Source organism: Lolium perenne, chromosome 4 (genome assembly GCF_019359855.2).
Source record: "Lolium perenne isolate Kyuss_39 chromosome 4, Kyuss_2.0, whole genome shotgun sequence".
Classification (NCBI taxonomy): Eukaryota; Viridiplantae; Streptophyta; class Magnoliopsida; order Poales; family Poaceae; genus Lolium; species Lolium perenne.
Window position 1 is genome coordinate 298,668,900 of NC_067247.2, and position 17,744 is coordinate 298,686,643.

Sequence of the window (17,744 nt, forward strand, 5' to 3'; positions counted from 1 at the left end):
AGTGACATGGTTTGAATGGGGCATCTTTGTGTAATGACCTGATTACAAAAGATATTGGTTTGCTAATTATTTTGAACACAGGGGCAAGAAAGGTGCATGGTATCATGAAGAGGGCATGCTTTTGTGTGGGGGTAAGACCTGAGTTGATCATGGCTGATGAATATTCATTTTAATTGTGCTTGATGGGTCTGCAATTTTTAGTTGCAGAGAAGTGCCGTAGTTGACAAGGCATATGTTTTTGGTGCTTGACTCTTTTGGTCCTGGTCAGAACTGATGGTGCTTGTTCTGTCCTTGTTTTTGTGGTAAAAGCGATACGTAGCTTGGTTTAATGGCTTGATCTCCTTTTTGTTGTTTATGTTGGTGGAACTGATTATTTAAAAAACGAAATACCTTAGTAAGAATCCGAGGTCTGCTTTTCCTTGCTTATGTTGATATCCAGTCTCTTGTCATCCTGCCTTCCCTGCAGTGACTGAAAATGCATTTAATTGTATTAATTTTAATGTATATGATGTATACCAGTTTCTATTGTATTGGTGGTACATATAACTAATTAGTGATTGGCATTGAATTGATGGATTTTCTTGGGTTAGTCATGTTTGTTTTACGATTTTTTCAGCATACTAGATGTGCCTATTCTGGAATGATTTGGGATAAGGGCCGGTCTTCACATTTATCTGTTGTGTTAGGATTATGAAATAATACATGTAGCTGAGAACCTATATGAACCAAACTGATCCGCTATAGTGAAGACAAATTGCTCCTGTAGAGTTGATCATCTTTTCTTGAATTTGTTGGAAGTTTTAGCAAAAATCTTGACATATTTTCACTGCCAAGGTTCCTCCTTTAGAGTTAATCCTCTTTTCGTGAACTAAATAGGTGATTAATTTTAGTGCCATGATTGATGTAGGCATTGCAGTTTGTTTTAATGCACTGATGCATGAATGTTGACATATTTTCTGAGAGCTTCATCGTGAAAATAGTTTTGAAGATACAAAATACTGTGTAAGTAGCATGAGTTAGTAATATGTTCTGAAAGCTATAGCTTTGGCTTGGCATTAGTAGTTAAGTTTGAAACCATAGGCATCATCTTGTTTTCACATCGATTGGTTTTCCTGTTGTGCTTCTCTGATTGGAATCTTTCCTCTCCGTTTGAGTTGTAGTTTGTATTTTTTTTGTAATTAGTTAAATCATGCTTTTCTGATGTACATTGTTTCTTTGCGTTTTCCTGAATAAATCATTTCATTGGCTGATGTTACTTCTTCTATAAAACCTGATCTATGTTTTATTGTTGCTTTAGGTTGACAGGATATCTAATACTCCGTATATGAAGTCATAAATCAGGGATATATGTAAATCAGGTATGACGCTTGGTTCATGCTGGGCGATGGAGAATCACTGCTGAAGGTGATATTGAAGGCATCATCATGGCAGGTCCTACGCTCTAGGTGAGTTCTTTTTTAGGGAAAGAATCATCTACTACCTTAGTTTATTAATAGGAATGTATTTGTGTGACATTGCGGTGGTACCCAAACCCAACTAAAGTGCCACTGGTAGTGCTACTTTGTTTGTCTTCTGCACATGTTGGAGACTAACCCATCTTAGCCTAATGATCGAAAAGTGGTACTGCCATACATCAGGGACTAGAAAAAGGTCATGTTTGCTTTCATCACTAGATACATGCCTCATCTCTGTTGCTCTGGAGAGTGGATTTGGTGATCGGGTGTATACGTGAGCACGCATCCATTACCATTGGATTCGCTTTGAGATTATGGCCTCGTGCCTAACGCCGTTTAACACGTTCAGCTGGAGACACATGGTCACGTATGCAATGATTATACGCACAACCTGTCCGGCTGCCCCTTCAATAAGGGCATCTCCAGCGGCGCGACGCATTTTAGTGTCCGCGCGCGTCCGTTTGCGTCGCGCAGCGGACGCTGAAATGACCGTTTTCGTCCGCGTTTCCGTTTGCGTCTGGGGTTGGCTCCAGCGGCCCGACGCATTTTTTTTTCTCTTTTTCATTTCAACATACTTCCAAATATTACAAATTGGAAGATTATTTTACACAAACTAATACATAGTTTGGAACATGGTTTACACAAACTAATACATAGTTTGCACCATGGTGGACACAAATATAAATATTTTAAAAATAGAAACCAGTTGTGTTGATTTCCGTATGTTCGCTGCCAAGAAAGAACATTCGAGGGCACACCCAGTCACCCAAACTGGAAAATCCAGCGGGAGGATTGACGGTGCCCTTGTTGGTTCTACCGATGGCATGCGGTGGCCGCGGGACGTGTGGCGACGCCATTAACGTGGTTGGCGGAGGTGGGCTGCGGCCGCTCGGCAGCTGAGGCATTGCCATTAACGTGGCGCAGACTGCCGAAGCGACGCAGCGGCGCCAGTCGCAGGCGCGTTTGAGAAGACGTATCGGCGCAGGGTCGCTGCCAGGCGGGCCCGACGAAACGTCCGCCGGATACGAGCGGACACTTTCGGCGTCCGCGCAGTGTCCGCGGAGACGCATCCGTGGCGCATATTTGGGCCAGGTTTGCGTCTCCGCGGACGGCCCGGTCACTTTGCGTCGCCCCGCTGGAGAGGGTGCCAGACGCATTTCCGGTCACGGCGGACGAAAACGACCATTTGTGTCGCGCCGCTGGAGATGCCCTAATGCATAGCAGCAGAGTATGATTAAAATATGCTGAACGAAGCTGTGATCTGCTGCCGCCGGAGCCACCGCAGGAAGCCGGGAAGGGCGGACAGAGAAAGCTCCGGCTGGACTCGGGTTGTGACGATGGCGCCGGCAAGCCATCTTTCCCCACGCCGACCACCTCCTCCATCCGACGCCAAGTCCCTCTGCCCTTCGGGCTGATGAACCGCGTGCACCTGCGCGTGCTCCGCCACCGCCGCGCCGGGCCCACCGAGGAGGGCGGTCCTCGCGTCCGGAGCCGGCGCTGTCTCCGCCGCCGGCGTGGCGTCGGTCGCGTCCGTGTCGTTCAGCACGCCGCTGGAGTCGCTGTCGGAGGACCCCACGCCGGCTGGCGGCGGGCCGTCGGACGCCGCCGGTTCATCCTTCACCGAGGTGAAGCTGGCCGCCGCGTCCTCGTCCCCCAGCTTCCCCTTCAGATCCTTGATCTCGGCGAGGAGCGCCTCCTTGTTGCGGCGGAGCGCGTCGTGGTCGAGGCGGAGGGCGTCGTGGAGGAGCCGCTGCGCAAGGCCTCGGCCCCCGCGTCCCGCGTCGTCCCGCCCTCGAGGAGCTCCAGCAAGCCTGCATCGGAGACGGAGAGGACGGCCAGAGATGCAGGGCGCCAAGAGGACGGCCGCCCAAATCGAGTCAACGGGGGACCGCGGGGCAGCCATGGTGGCCCAAATCGATTTCTTCCGATTCCTGAGCTCGTTGTGCAGCTCGACATGAGCAACTGCTCCTGCCCGTTCTCTGCCGCGAGCGAGGCAACCATGAAGGCGGGGGCCTGGGTAGCAATTCCTCTAAGGGCAGGTACAACGCAAGCGCTTATGTAGCGATGCCAGGATTTTGTTCCTGGCCGAGAGGAAGTTGCTCCGTACAATCCCGGCATGGGGGCGCTAATTTGCAGACTCGGACGCAACACTTTGCGCCAGGCGCTTAGCTAATTTTTAACCTACGGCCGGAACATCAGACTGAGTTAGGTAGAGAGAAGCAAGCGCCTGAAATTCAGATGCGCGTTGGAGACCAGGACAATTTTATGGACGCCAGGATTAATGACCGCTTATTTCTCTGCTCAAGCGCCCAGCTAAGCGTCCCCGGTGTACATGCCCTAAAAATCCTATCTACGGAGTATTCAAGAGCCCTGTACCTCAAATCCCTTTTCTTTTTTTATGATTTGTTGATTCGACATGTTTTGAGTACCAGATTTCTATGATTCGGTGCCAGGAACAATTGCTTGACGCTGATAGGAACCGTGTGGCGAAGCACAAGGGAAGGGATGATCCAATTCCAGGAGCTTGAGGGCGGCCCAAGTCGAGAGTCCCCGTCGCCGCCCACCTGCTGTAATGGCGACTACTTCTGCAGTCGCGGCCGTCGCTCGCCTGCGGTGGTTGTCCCTGCCGCAGCTGAAGTCTCCGTCGCCGCCGGCCCGCTGTATCTGTATTCACTTTTCACGGTTGGGGGAGGAGTAGATGGAGGAAAAGATTAGATGCGTCTAAGGACAAGGTCTAAGGAATCATGTGAAAAACAACTTTTCGGTAGCACATCATCTCACGGGGAAACAAACGCCGTTAGACACATGTCGACTTCTGGGCGCGTGCTCACGTATACACCCGGTCACCAGGCTTCATCCGCTCTGTTGTTTGATTGTAGCTTCGAACCAGTGAATATGTTATGATTGCATTGGATCACCATTGAAAATTTTACTATCATATATCAAGGTATGCTCTGTTGTTGTTGAACATCCAAAAGAAGAAGTTGGATGAACTTAAGAGTATGCTAAAGCTGGATGAACTTGCAAAGAATGTAAATAAAAAAACAGGTTAAGAATCTTGGAGCGTTATGAAACATAGAACCATGTGGTTCCAACCAGCTCACATGTAATTTCAGTGCTTTTTTCTACATTTATTTACTAACTAGGGTACTTAGGTTACGTAGTTACTTGTATGTAGAAGAGATTTGGTCTAAAGTGATCTCTAAGAAATTCAAAGATATGGTTGCTTATGCTCTGATATCTCTATAACTCATATGCCCATGATACCTTCTCCATTTGCTGTTTCTGAATGGTTTCTATCGCTATAACTTTGTTCTTTACATTCAGGTTTATGCTGGCTTTTAGTAGAATATTGCAGTTCCTTTGAGTGCAGTGGTTTGTTTTTTAAGATCTATGGAACTTCAAATTGTGAGAATTATTTGTTAACGTCTCCTATTATCTTGTCTTAATGCATCGTCTCAATTTGATCAAGCAGAAGCTCTCAAACAATGCAGCATACATGTAATGTAATCGTCAGGAAAAGAGAAGAACTACGGTCCCCATACAGGCTGTCAATTTACTATCGGTGCCTATGTGTTTTATTTCTTGCTGATCATTACCATGTATTCACTTACTGACGCATGGTTTCAATTCCGGCTTGGATTCGGGCTTCACGTCAGTGGCGATGCGGGTCAGTAGAGATATTTTGTTGCATCGATATTCAAGATCGATGGTATATTTATGCTATGTTGTGCTCCCTTTGTTCTATCAAATATGCAATTTTGTCTCGACAAGACTAATTTCGTCGTCTGCTCGTGTTCCAAGTGTATCATGTATATGTTTTCATATTTTATACACATGGATATATGATGAAAGTCGCACTTTTGTTTTGCTCTGGCCGAGGCGCAGCGTTGGCGTCTTGCTTTCGACTTTGCAAATGGTGCAATGGGTGTCAGCTGAAAACAACCGGTGGAAATTATTTACGAGGGGCAAAAATTTGTAATAGTTTCTGGTTCCCGTGGTATCGGTTAAGCGGCTCAAAATTTCAAACCAAAAATTTTGTCTTCCTGCTCACAATAAGTGCACACAAAGATAAATGTTATAGTTTAAATCCTGCCTTGATTCTGGCATTGCCCGATAGCGCAACGGGTCATCTAGTCTTCAAAAAGGTTTCTCGATTTTGTTCTACACTTGGACATCTTAGAAGTTCTGAGTAACATAATAGGCATACAATGATACAATTGCTTATGTAGAGATTGAGAAAACATAATTAGACGCCATAGAAATCTGGACTATTTATCTAGCATTGATACCTCGTTAGAAATAGTAGTATTTTACACCGATCGATGCTTGATACACCTAGTAATGGTTAGTCTGATAAATCAAACTTAGGCTGCTTACAAGCACAAATATAATGAAGAACACATGTATACTGATCAGCTAAATCATCTCATGTAATGGAAGAGGAAATCAAAAATTACTATAACTATGCATCATGCGGGGCCGGTTGACCGTAGTTAACTCCTTGGATAATTGTTGGATCGGCTATCATGTACTACTAGATGAATAATGTGTTTGTAGAAGGAATAGTGTACACATACCAACGACCTGTCTTTGGTGACTGTCTCAGATCTTTTAGGGGAGTGGAACACGGGGTTGGCTCCGTAGCATCCAGCGAGAGCATGGCGTGGAGCAGGGCGGTCCAGCTGCTCGTTGTTTCTGCTTAATCATCTTCGCCTCCACCGGATCACACCAACGGGAAGAAACGGATCTCAGCAAGACAACCACAGGACATGGTGCGGATCAGCTAGCTCGAGGGACGTACGACTTGGGGCAAGCCACCGTAAGACGTACGGACTAGCGGCCGAATCCATATCTCTGACCGATCGGCGGCATGCCGCCAACATAGGAAAACGCGAGGAGCATGAAGGCGTTGGTCTTGCCGTTGCCCGTCCGGGCGACCCCAATGAGATCCCGCCCAGGAGGTCGACCTGCACGGAGGCCGTCTGGCTCAGCGTCAGCGTCCCATACCTGCCATTGTCGATGGAGCGGAGCAGCTTGGTCCCGAGACCGCTCTTTGTATAGCCGACTTTTTGTACTCGACCTTGTTGACGGGGCCGTGAAGCTGCTCGAGTGCTCGGCCCCGAGCCCGCACTCTGCTCCTCTGGGGAGTCGAATTCTGCTACTCGCGGTTGTCCATGCTGGGAGGGAGCCGCGGCCCTAGAGGATCAAGGCGTTGGTCGGCGACAGAGGCCTGGAACGCTTTTCAGGGGAGTGGATCACGGGGTTGGCTCCGTAGCATCCAGCGAGAGCATGGCGTGGAGCAGGGCTCGAGTTTTGGTGGTTTACGCTGGCGGCGGCTAGGATGACCAGAAGCCATAGCGGTCAGAAACTCGGCTAGAATTCGACCTGCGGCGGGGTCGCAGGTTGATGCGATAATGGATTGGCTCAGGAGTCAGGACCGGCGTTGCGTATGCCTGCGGGCTCGGCTCTAGCTCTCCCGAGCTGTGGGGTATAATCGACTCGAGGCTTAGCGTTTGCTGATGAGGAACATTTATCCTGTAGCTTGGAACTCGATTTCGATCGTAATGAAGATGTGATTGGCGTAACGCCGGCTGCTTGGGACGGCGCACAGGGGAGTAGCGGGAAGAAGGTTGGATCGATGATTTTAACGGCTCATCATAAGGTAAGAGGAGGCAGACTCCGGTTTGGTCTCTTGCCTGAGAGCATCTCCAGTTGCGTTCCCCAAAGCGTCCCCCAAACCGCGCCGGATTGAGCGTTTGGGGGACGTGTTTTGTTCGTGCCGCGTTTGGGGCACGTCGCTCCCCAGCCGCGTCCCCCAAACGCCGCCCCCAAACATTTAAAATAATTTTTCTTGGCATTTTTATTTCAATTTCCACAAACTAATACATAATTGGGAACGTGGTTTACACGAAGACATAGTTTGGAACATGGTTTTCCACAAACTAATACATAGTTTGAACCATGGTGGACACAAATATAAAATATTGCAAAAAAATTAAACCTAACTAGGCCGTGCATCGAAGGTTTCCTGTGTTCGCTGCTAAGAAAGAACACTCGAGGGCACACCCAGTCACCTAAACTGGAAAATCCAGCGGGAGGATGGTGCCCTTGTTGGTTCTACCGATGAGGCGAACAGGCAGAAACCTCCGTGCACGTATTCGCTGCGAAGAAACAACACTCAGTCGTCCTCCTCGTCGGTGCTGTCGTCGTGGGAGTCCCTGTCGGCGTGGTAGTCCCGGAGGCAGCGCCTCTCGTCGAAGACCTTGACGCTCATGTCCCTATTGCCGAAGTAGGAGAACACGAGGATGAAGCCGGCTTCGAGGCTGTGGTGGCGCGCGAACTTCTCCCAGCCGATGTTGAGGTACATCTTGCCGCGCGCGTCGTAGATCGCGTCGACGATCCACCGGCAGAAGCCGCACGAATGCTCCCGCAGATGCATCTTGCGCGGGCGTACGCCGCCGACGTACTCGGCGAAGGAGTCCGGCAGCCTCTGGATGCCGCGCGGGTCGCCCTTGAGGACGTGGACGAACTCGAACAGGACGTCCGGCTCCACGTCCATCTCCGACGATGAAGCCGACGGCGTGGGAGGCGACGGCGAGCGTTCAGCTATGCCGCGGCCACGACCACGACCACGACCACGGCCGCGGCCGCGAGGTCGGCCTCCGCCTCTACCAGACATAGCGTCGAGTCTTGTTGAGAGATGGTGGCGGCTAGGGTTTGGGAGGGAGGCGCTAGGGTTTGTGTGTGAGAGGGACGATGAGAGGCGCCCCTTTTTATAGGCCGGAGGGAGGCGGAGGAGCGGTGGCGCTCATTAACGCCGGCACGCAGAGCTAGGCGCGACGGGACGCGTCGCTGCGCCCTCTCGCGGAATCGCACCGTCGCTGCGCGCCAATAACTTCCGTCGCGAGGTAGGCGACGGTTAGGTTTAAATTAATTGTGCCGCTGACGGGTCGGCCCCGCCACTCCCCGCCTCGCTTTTCGTTGTGTCCGGCGTCCCCGGTGCGTCCCCTGTGGGACGGGGACGGGCTTGGGGCGCCGGACACCGTATAGGGGCACGCCGGACAAAAAAGGGCTTTGGGGGACGCGGCTGGAACGCATTTTTGGTCCGGCGCGCCCCAAATCCCTTTTGGGGGACAGTTTGGGGGACGCGGCTGGAGATGCTCTGATGTACCAAACGGACGACTCGACCAGGCCACAAATCGGAAGCCCATCACGTGGAACGACAAACTACCGCGATAGACTACCCAAATCTGACGACCCTTAAACAAGGTAGGTAACAAATCTGATCGCACCTATCGGTGTCCCTAGGAACACGACCGGATCGCCATCGAACAGTTGTAGAAGGGCGACATACGAAGGCGTAAAACAAATTGGACGAAAGCCTAAAGCGTAAAGCGACGGACCAAACCACAGAAACGTTAGCTCCTTTATTATTAGGTATAGATTTGCACAAGATGTTGCATTACATGAAAAAATAATCTGGTTATTCATACGTACGACCTCTCTATTGTGGCGTGGAAAATTTAATTACAAAAGAAATGTTCTAAACCGGATATAGGAGATGTATGTTTTAGCAAATGTACCACTAAATTTAGCAAAATATCAAACTTTTCCTTTTTGGGTAATACATTTTGGGTAATGCAGTGTGTTTTGGCAAATGTACCACAAATTTTTCCCTTCTTAGATATTCAGAAATTACATTGCCATCTATCCAATTAACCCATTAAACAAACATTGATGCATAGAAAAGCTTGTAGGATTAGAGATTAAACATGGCAATCCTGCATTTTCCTATTTCTGTATCTTTACCATTCTACAAATCAAAGAGGGTCTTAATCCGTTGTATCATACTAGCAGAATTTGAACCCGAATTGTGGTATCAAAATTCTATGCAAAGCAGAGAAACAACCAACAGACTTAGACCACGCAAAAAAAAAACGAGTGAAAATACATGGAAAGAATAATTTTGTGCTCCATGGCATATGATATGGGTAAAATTACAATGGCAGGAACTCCACACGCACAGACCACCTGGTCTGGGCGCTTTGTATACGGTTACAATCGTTTGCATGTCTCCCAAGTCTTGCAGCTCATTACACACGGTGTCCAACTCTTAAGCTGTGGTGACCCTGAAACAGGTAGTCACCTTGGCATCATGCTACGAGCTATATATTTTTGCTTCTAAAGAGATCCTCGCATGCTCAACAAATTCCCATGGCGGCTATTCCGCCAAGCGCAAATGACACCAGTCACCGAGGATCTCAACAAGATCTAGGCCCCATTGATCAACTCAACAATCTTCCACAAAAATTGCATGATCTTGAATGGAATATTGTCGCCTTTGCTCCTGTTTCTTCTATTACACTATGTGCTAACACTATTTTAGAAGTATCCGCCATATATTTCTGATGTACACCACTAGGGACCATATGGCAAGTCCAGCAGATGCATAAAGCAACGCAACACCAGGAGCAACTAGAGCACCTTGTACAGGTAGACTGCACAACAAAGCGCAAAAAAAATCCAAATCAGCATGCAAATGATAAAAAAGAGACTAAACAATAACAAGGATTAGACCAGAAAAAAAAGGCAAATACCTTGGATCTCTGCTGGCAAGGAGGAGAGTCAATGCAATCATCTGCGTCGCTGTCTTCCACTTCCCTAAATTGTTAACTGCCACAGCCTATTGTAGAAATTACAAACTCAGTATTTGATACTTTGAATGTCCGATTAAGCAGATGTAAGGATAACAAAGAACAGGAGAAACCTCAAGAACTTGGGTATTCTGAGAAGCAGCCCACTCTCTTACAGCTGACATTGTGATCTACAGAAACAGTACACCAGAATATTAGGTAATGACAAACATAGCACCATCAAATTACACATAGCAGCAGATATTCCTGATATGGCAAATGGATATATAGCTTGTAGCCTACAAGAAAAGTGGAAGTAAAGTTGCTCCAAGGTACCACTCACGTGGGATTGGAAAGTTCAGTCAAATCTGGTAATTTTACCAAACATTTAAGGCAGCATACCTAATAGAAATGATTCTTAGCTTCTCAATCTCTGGAAGCATTTTTTTGTACATTTCATGCATGCTCCAGTTTTGTTTCAAACAAGGCTTTTTTACATTTCATACATGCTCCAATTTTGTTTCAAACAAGGAGCATGGTAGAGCCACTCAATCTAACTGAAAAGGCAAAGTGCTTCCCTTCCATGATGTATGTTTCTGTTGCACTAAAAATACAAACTAAAGTTGTCCAAGGCACCACATGTACAGAATTGCAAGGTTGTCACTTGTCGGACATATCTTTGTAATGTTTTAGGTTAAATCAGATAATTTAGCTCGTCAAGTTCTGTTTCAAAGAAGCCTTATGGTGGAGCCAACCTAACTGCGCACCAGCTCCACGCCTCAATAAAAAAATGGTAGAGGTTGGCAAAAGAACCCCTTTCATTTCACCCAGTCAAGCAAATCTATATATCTTATACTACCTCCGTTTTCATAAATAAGGCACGCACGTATTCCAAGACGAACTTTGACCAAAATAAATTGAGCAACAAAATCTTCGTTATAGGATTCGTATTGAAAACCACTTTCTAATGATGCTAATTCTATACCAATAATTTTTATATATTTGGAGTAATTCTTGGTCAAAGAAAAAAATACAGAAAACGAGGGCACCTTATTCATTGGAATGGAGGGAGTATAGACAAACCACACGACAAGTCATTAATTGTTATTTTTCTGAGCATGCGTGCTTCTGCATCACCTTAATTACCTATAGCCGTTCGATCTAAGCTGTGTGTGGAAAGCATCCGTTGGATTCGGCAGCAGACCCTGTAACCCATGTGAGGTTGCCCTCCCCTCTTGATTGACCTTTAATTGCCCCCAATCCAACAAAGTAACCATGAGGCATCCACATAGTACTCCAGCGGTCAATCTGTTTCCATCACTCACCTGCGTCTTCCTCTCTTCATTCCCTAATGACATCCCTTGTGCAGTATATTCTCATGACACCCCAATCATGCTTCTCTGGTTCTTCCTCTGTGGAGTGTGGACATGAGCAGGCATGTCTTGCCTTTCATCAATTGTAAGCGCAAGCAATTCAATCCATGGGAGTGTGTTCAAGGTGCATATATATTTTCTTATTCTTATGTCTTTGATGTGAAAAAAATGTTTTTAACAGTCAGACTGTTTCAACCTTAGTTACCTGAGTCTTGTGACTATCTTTCTTTCAATTGAGGAGGTGCGTATTTGATAACAACTCCTCTACAAGTTGACAGCACAACATGCTCTCATGTTTCCAGATTGAGCTATTTGTTGACTCCTCTAATAGCAACCACTATCCATGCCATTGAGATCGATTGATTCGTTATATGACGCACTTCACGGTGGTAGAGTACTCTTTGCCGTATTTTTGGTCATACTATGGAATAGATTTTTTTATCTCTTAATAATTATGCTTGCTTATTTCCCTAAGTTGCATATAGAAATATATTTGGTTTTTTGTGTGATTACAACAAATACAGACAATCAAGTACAAGCACCTTCAATTTAAGAGACCGGGAATAAGTTCACCCTCACAGCTCCACCAACCTAACGACAGATGTTCCTCCAGTTTATACTAGATGATTTATTTTGATAGAAAAAATATTTTAAATTTCTTGACAAATTCAAAGATGCACTTACATCTCTCTTATCACCCCCACGGCAACCGTGCGGGGTAATTATCTAGTGTATATTGCAACCACAAAGAGAACAGCCAGATTAATAGTTGGTGGTTATTAACTTATCGTTTGGGATTGGAAGGACAAAGTTAGAGATAAGGATCAGGTAAACCATTGTTAATGCATGAACATCCCATTCCAACAGAGAGGGAAGACATCAACTTGCAGCAGAACAAAACAGATATTCCCTGCTTTTCAAATTAGTTGACGCAGCTTTGGTCAGATTTGGTCTAGATACGCATGTATCTTTTAGGTTCGCTCATTTTGGAAAAAGAAGAACAAAAGCTGCGTCAACTAATTTGGAACGGAGGGAGTACATATTATATCAGTCTAAGACACAATTATCAAAGAACCAATATCCTACCTTTTCCATATTTATACACGGATTTACTAGAAACCGATTTTGCCATTGCATCTGTTGGAAAATGATGAAGTAGATTGGCTAAGTAATTACCTCTCTTCCAATGATGGCAATGGAAGGAACTGTCAGAAGCCATGGTCCAGCGCTGAGCAAAGAAGCTTCCAAAGGTTTGGTGCAGAGCAACACTAGTGTCGCAGCTACCATGAGCTGCAGCAGATAATAGCACTCACGAAGTTAGTTGCAACCTTGTTCGCAACAGGATCAGAACATCAGAAAGAGAAACCAACCTTGTCGGCAACAGGATCAAGAAATGCACCAAAAGGTGTTCCCAAATGCATCTGCATAGTAAATTATGTCAGGAAGCAATAAAGGGGGTAAAAAAAGCTGACAATATGGTAACCTGCTCTAGCATATTATTCAGCTAATAATTTTGACACACCTTTCTAGCAATATAACCATCTAGCCAATCGGTGATTGCAGCTGCAAGGAAGATGCCAGTTGTGGCGGTTGCTGCCCAAGGCCCATCCATGTAGAAAGCTGGTAACAGTAAAGATAATAAGATCTTGCACACATAAAAAAGGGATATTTCTGTAGTTAAATTATGATTATTATGTCAAAAATATAAGCACAAATCAGAAAATGTGACAATGATCAAATGCATGTTGACATCAACCAAGAACGAACTGCAACTGCAAGGAAGCTAAGCTGTTGGTTCTTAAGAGGAAAATAGGCAACTTGGCCTCAGCAAACAAGCAAGCACTGTTTCAAAATTTCTATAAGTGAACATGTGTGTCAATCCATTTACAAGTTGCAGGAACTACATGAATCATTGGTAGCAAAAGTATGTTACTGGTCAGTGTAATGAAGGTTTCACTAGTGGACAGGAACCGAACACAAGATAGATGCAACAAGAAATCCAGCAATAAAAGATGGCTCTGTGAAGGTTTGGGGGCAAGAGATTAAGCAGACTATGACAGAAGCAGACTATGACAGAAGTGCATGCTGCATGACATAGAAGATGCATCTCACAAGTCTAGTAACTGTGATTCCATAAGTTTGACTAGCTTAGGTCAAACCAGGGCATAGAAGACAAAAGAGACAGTTAAGGATGTGTGTATAGATAGACCTGCCTGGAGTACTGACACCATACCCCCGTTTTGGATTACAAAAATATGTAGACAGTTAAGGATGTGTGTATAGATAGACCTGCCTGTTAACTACTGACAGCATACCCCCGTTCTGGATTACAGAAATATATAGACAGTTAAGGATGTGTGTATAAATAGACCTGCCTGTTAAGTACTGACAGCATACCCCCATTTTGGATTACAGAAATATACAGACAATTAAGGATGTGTGAATAGATAGACCTGCCTTTTAGCTACTGACACCATACCCCCATTTTGGATTACAGAAATATATAAGACAGTTAAGGATGTGTGTAGAGATAGACCTGCCTGTTAAGTACTGACACCATACCCTCGTTTTGGATTACAGAAATATATAGATGCTACAGATGCTGCAGTTTCAGAAAGTTCATAACAAGAGTAAAATAAAAAGAGTCGCGTGCTAATAATTTGATCTCATCAACCATGTTGGTAGTTGAATGAAGGTTTCATAAAGCAAAAGTATTAATGAAGGTTTCATGCAACAAGTAATCCAGGAATAAAAGTTGACTCTGTGAAGGTTTGGCCAAAAGAGTAGACTATGCACATCAGTGCGTGCTGCGTGACATAGAAGATGCACCTCGAAAGCCTAGTAAGTTGTAAGTTTGAGTGTTTGACTAGGCTAGGTCAAACTGGAGAAAGCAGAACAAAGAGACAGTTAACGGTCCGTGAATAGGTAGACCTACATGTTAACTACTTGCACGTGTTGGATTCAGGGACTACTTCCAAACCTTCACAAAGAGCGTTGTTGTAAAAACATTGCTTGCTGGAACATAACTAAATCCAGTCAATCTGTCCCAGCACCTTAATCGCAACAAACTGCTACCTACAATCCTTTAGGGTTCTGAACAGCTATCTTATTTCTCCTAAGTTATATGTTTGAGTTAAATATATATATTCCCGTATAATCCCGACAGATTCCGTATAAGCTGGATCAGCAGTCGACGATCTTGTGCAGGATAAAAGTATCCTTCGGGAAACTTGAAGTTGGAATAAAAAAGCAAGCTTTACTGAGCAAACTTACTGCTTATGAGGAAGGGCACGGCTGCGACGCGTCCAATGGTGAGCACGGTGGGCAGCGTGAGCAGCTTTGGCGGTGCCGGCACGGGCTGCGTCGCCCCTTCTTTCGACAGTCCGTTGACGGGCGGCACCCGCCTCCTGGTCCCGTTGGCGTCAGATCCCATCCCGTGGGCGGGGCCAGACTGGTTCGGCGGCGTGGAGGAGCAGAGCCCCCTCGCGGACGCGGGCCACCGGAACCAGCGCGGGCAGGCGCGGCCGGCGACCGGCGCGGGGATCTGGGCCGCGCGCGGGGAGAAGAGCGGTTTCGGCGAGGCGGCGGCGGCGGCTTTGAGGAGGAGCGAGGCGTGGGTGGCGATGGGAGAGGGCATGGGGCGGAAGATTTGATTGGGTTTGGAGTGGAGGTGAGGGGAAAGGTGGGTTGAGGCAGGCAGGCGTGCGCGAGACGGCCGTGCGTCTAGGTTGAGGTCAGGGGAGCTGCACGTACCATACGATCGCACGCCGACGCTATGGGAGGGAGGGGGAGTCGGATTCCGGTTGGTGAGGTGGCCGGATCCTATTCCTAGCGTCATGGGGCCCCGGCGCGCCAAGCGTGGGCCCGCCCCGGGGATCTAGATCTGGACAATGGCGAGGCGAGGAGAAGGGGTTTGTGGGCCACGGGAGTGATTTCCTTGTGTTTGAGCGCAACACGATGGAGATTGGACGCATTTCGGGCGTCCAAACGGACGCGTCGTGTTCGTTTGCGTCGGACTAAATGGTCAAAATCATTCGGGCGTCCGTTTGCGTCGGGTGGCTCCGGCGGCACGACGCATAATTTTTTTTCATTCATGAAACCATAATTTACATTAATAAAAAAATATTAAAAAGCCAGAAATGCGTGCTAAAAGTAGGTGCTGCCTACTGGTCGTCGTTGACGGGGTCAATCAACTCCGGCGTCGGCCATGGAAGCTCGTACGCCGGCGGTGGAGGAGGTACCGCCGCATGGGCAGGAGGCTGTGGCCAGGGATCCCACGTCGGAGCAGCAGGCGGAGCGCGGTCGTTGGAACACGTCGACGTGGCCGGAGGAGTCGCCGGCCTCCCCTACGCGAGCGCTGACTCGCGGAGCTGGATTGCGAGCCCGTCCCACAAAGCGAGCTCGTTGAGCTCGTCCTGCTCGTTGTTGGCTACTGCCATGGCAATGGTCTCCTCCTCGGAAATGTCCGGCGGCTGGGTCTCCGGATCCCATGCCGGCCCGCCGGCGTCGTGGTCGTACTATGCCATGGTCACGTCCTCGTCCTCGTCGCCGTCCTCGTCCGCGTCCTCCTGGTCGTTCTCTTCTTCTTCTGCGGCGATCTCGCGCTCGTAGTAGTCTACGTCGACGAGGTAGCCATCGCGGCGGCAGCGTCGAACTCCCACGTCCCGAATGAAATCCAGTTGTAGGAGTTCAGCTCGTACGCCGGATCCTCCCGCAGATCCGGCGGCAAGATCGCTCGGCGGCGGCGCACCTCGTCCCGCCGCTCTCGGCCCTCGCGCGGCACGGGGGGACCGGCACGCGCCTCGAGTTGAGGTACCAGCCCCCTCCCGGCAAGTTCGCGTCCGGCCATGGTACCGGTCGGTTTTCCTCTCATAGCTGCCGCGCGAAGTCGACGCGGACTGATGCGTGCAATTAACACACGTCCGTTGGGAACCCCAAGAGGAAGGTGTGATGCAGACAGTAGCAAGTTTTCCCTCAGAAAGAAACCAAGGTTTATCGAACCAGGAGGAGCCAAGAAGCACGTTGAAGGTTGTTGGTGGCGGGATGTAGTGCAGCGCAACACCAGGGATTCCGGCGCCAACGTGGAACCTGCACAACACAACCAAAGTACTTTGCCCCAACGAAACAGTGAGGTTGTCAATCTCACCGGCTTGCTGTAACAAAGGATTAGATGTATAGTGTGGATGATAATTGTTTGCGAAGAACAGTAAAGAACAAGTATTGCAGCAGATTGTATTCAATGTAAAAGAATAGGACCGGGGTCCACAGTTCACTAGAGGTGTCTCTCCCATCAGATAAATAGCATGTTGGGTGAACAAATTACAGTCGGGCAATTGACAAATAGAGATGGCATGACCATGCACATACATGATATGATGAGTATAGTGAGATTTAATTGGGCATTATGACAAAGTACATAGACCGATATCCAGCATGCATCTATGCCTAAAAAGTCCACCTTCAGGTTATCATCCGAACCCCTTCCAGTATTAAGTTGCAAACAACAGACAATTGCATTAAGTATGGTACGTAATGTAATCAATAACTACATCCTCGGACATAGCATCAATGTTTTATCCCTAGTGGCAACAGCACATCCACAACCTTAGAACTTTCTGTCACTGTCCCAGATTTAATGGAGGCATGAACCCACTATCGAGCATAAATACTCCCTCTTGGAGTTAAGAGTAAAAACTTGGCCAGAGCCTCTACTAATAACGGAGAGCATGCAAGATCATAAACAACACATAGGTAATAGATTGATAATCAACATAACATAGTATTCTCTATCCATCGGATCCCGACAAACACAACATATAGCATTACAGATAGATGATCTTGATCATGTTAGGCAGCTCACAAGATCCGACAATGAAGCACATAAGGAGAAGACGACCATCTAGCTACTGCTATGGACCCATAGTCCAGGGGTGAACTACTCAGTCATCACTCCGGAGGCGATCATGGCGGTGAAGAGTCCTCCGGGAGATGATTCCCCTCTCCGGCAGGGTGCCGGAGGCGATCTCCTGAATCCCCCGAGATGGGATTGGCGGCGGCGGCGTCTCAGTAAGGTTTTCCGTATCGTGGCTCTCGGTACTGGGGGTTTCGCGACGGAGGCTTTAAGTAGGCGGAAGGGCAAGTCAGGGGGCCACACGAGGGCCCCACACAACAGGCCGGCGCGGCCAAGGCTTGGGCCGCGCCGCCCTAGTGTGGCGGCGCCTCGTAGCCCCACTTCGTAAGTCCTCCGGTCTTCTGGAAGCTTCGTGGAAAAATAGGCCCCT

The 17,744-nt window shown here is 47.6% G+C and overlaps 2 protein-coding genes across 2 annotated transcripts; both read right to left on the bottom strand.

The window, feature by feature from the left end:
• Positions 1-2,688: 2,688 nt before the first annotated feature.
• LOC127347748 (uncharacterized) lies at positions 2,689-3,357 on the bottom strand. The gene has a single exon (XM_051373909.1). It carries the CDS (start codon positions 3,355-3,357, stop codon positions 2,689-2,691), a length of 669 nt encoding a protein of 222 aa, XP_051229869.1.
• A 6,048-nt stretch (positions 3,358-9,405) lies between these two features.
• LOC127295882 (cardiolipin synthase (CMP-forming)) lies at positions 9,406-15,204 on the bottom strand. The gene is made up of 7 exons (XM_051325885.2): positions 14,737-15,204; positions 12,986-13,083; positions 12,834-12,884; positions 12,640-12,753; positions 10,225-10,281; positions 10,055-10,140; positions 9,406-9,955 (listed from the first exon to the last, which is right to left on the bottom strand). The coding sequence occupies exons 1-7, from the start codon at positions 15,098-15,100 to the stop codon at positions 9,835-9,837; spliced, it is 891 nt and encodes a 296-aa protein (XP_051181845.1). The 5' UTR covers positions 15,101-15,204; the 3' UTR covers positions 9,406-9,834.
• Positions 15,205-17,744: the final 2,540 nt, after the last annotated feature.